The sequence below is a fragment of the Octopus bimaculoides genome, chromosome 20 (genome assembly GCF_001194135.2).
Source record: "Octopus bimaculoides isolate UCB-OBI-ISO-001 chromosome 20, ASM119413v2, whole genome shotgun sequence".
Classification (NCBI taxonomy): domain Eukaryota; kingdom Metazoa; phylum Mollusca; class Cephalopoda; order Octopoda; family Octopodidae; genus Octopus; species Octopus bimaculoides.
Window position 1 is genome coordinate 43,432,301 of NC_069000.1, and position 987 is coordinate 43,433,287.

Below are 987 nucleotides of genomic sequence, written 5' to 3' on the forward strand. Positions count from 1 at the left end.
TATATATATATATATATATAGAGAGAGAGAGAGAGAGAGAGAAAGAGAAAGAGAGAAAGAAAGAAAGAAAGAAAAGATAAGGAAAAACAAAACGAAAACGAAAGTAAGTTACTTTTACAAACCTTTATTATAATGTTTGTGCAAAACGGGTTGATACTAGCGAGAAACTGCGACATCCAGAAGCAGAAGAATGAGATTGATGATCAAAACCCATTTAGAGAATTGTACACCTGAACCAGACACCGGTCTTCTAGTAGTAGTAGTTGTAGGTTTTTTTGTGGTAGTAGTAGTAATAGCTGTAAAGACAAAATATAGGTGTATCAAGGAAAATATAATTTTTCATCAAAAAAATGGAGCTTAATGACTGATTTCGAAACTGAATTGACAATTATAATTCGTATCAATGTGTTTTTTGGGTTTTTTTTTTATATCGCCTTAAACCATCAATACGATAGCTATGTGTGTGCGTATGTGTGTGTATGTGTGTATGGAAAATTCATGGACTAGAGAGAAAAAAGGGCACAAAATGTCGTGTGAAGATTATACATGACATATACGAGAATGCGGTCGGCAAGACCCAACAAAGGAATATAGCGCCGGCTGACCACGGAAATGCTTGCGTTCTAAAGATTAGTGAATTCTATACATGTATTGATATATATATTTCTGCAAAACAGAGGTAGCTTATCCTGTTCAGGTTTTATTATTAGCATTATCCTGCGATATATATATATATATATATATATATATTTGTTCATAGAAAAACATGTAATCGTTACCAATATAGCAAGAGATTTCTCCGTAAAAAGTCTAAAGTAGACTCCTTAAGGATCGTTCTCCTTGGTTATATATCCAAAGTTTTAAATTTAAAAGAGAGTTTTGACGCTGATATCCATTATTATTGAAATTTATTTGACAGTCAAATATAGCCTTATACAGAAATGTTGACATAGGAATAAAATTCAATAATAGTGGATATTAGCGTCA

At 31.9% G+C, this 987-nt stretch overlaps 1 protein-coding gene across 2 annotated transcripts in view; it reads right to left on the reverse strand.

Annotated features, from left to right (window-relative positions):
- The window catches only part of LOC106878952 (uncharacterized), a 10,347-nt gene that overhangs the window by 1,191 nt on the left and 8,169 nt on the right, over positions 1-987 (reverse strand). For both annotated transcript variants that reach the window (XM_014928327.2, XM_014928328.2), the window contains exon 5: positions 123-296. In XM_014928327.2, coding sequence (XP_014783813.1) covers positions 157-296 — 140 coding nt within the window. In that variant the 3' untranslated portion in view covers positions 123-156. The remainder of the gene's footprint in view (positions 1-122; positions 297-987) is intronic.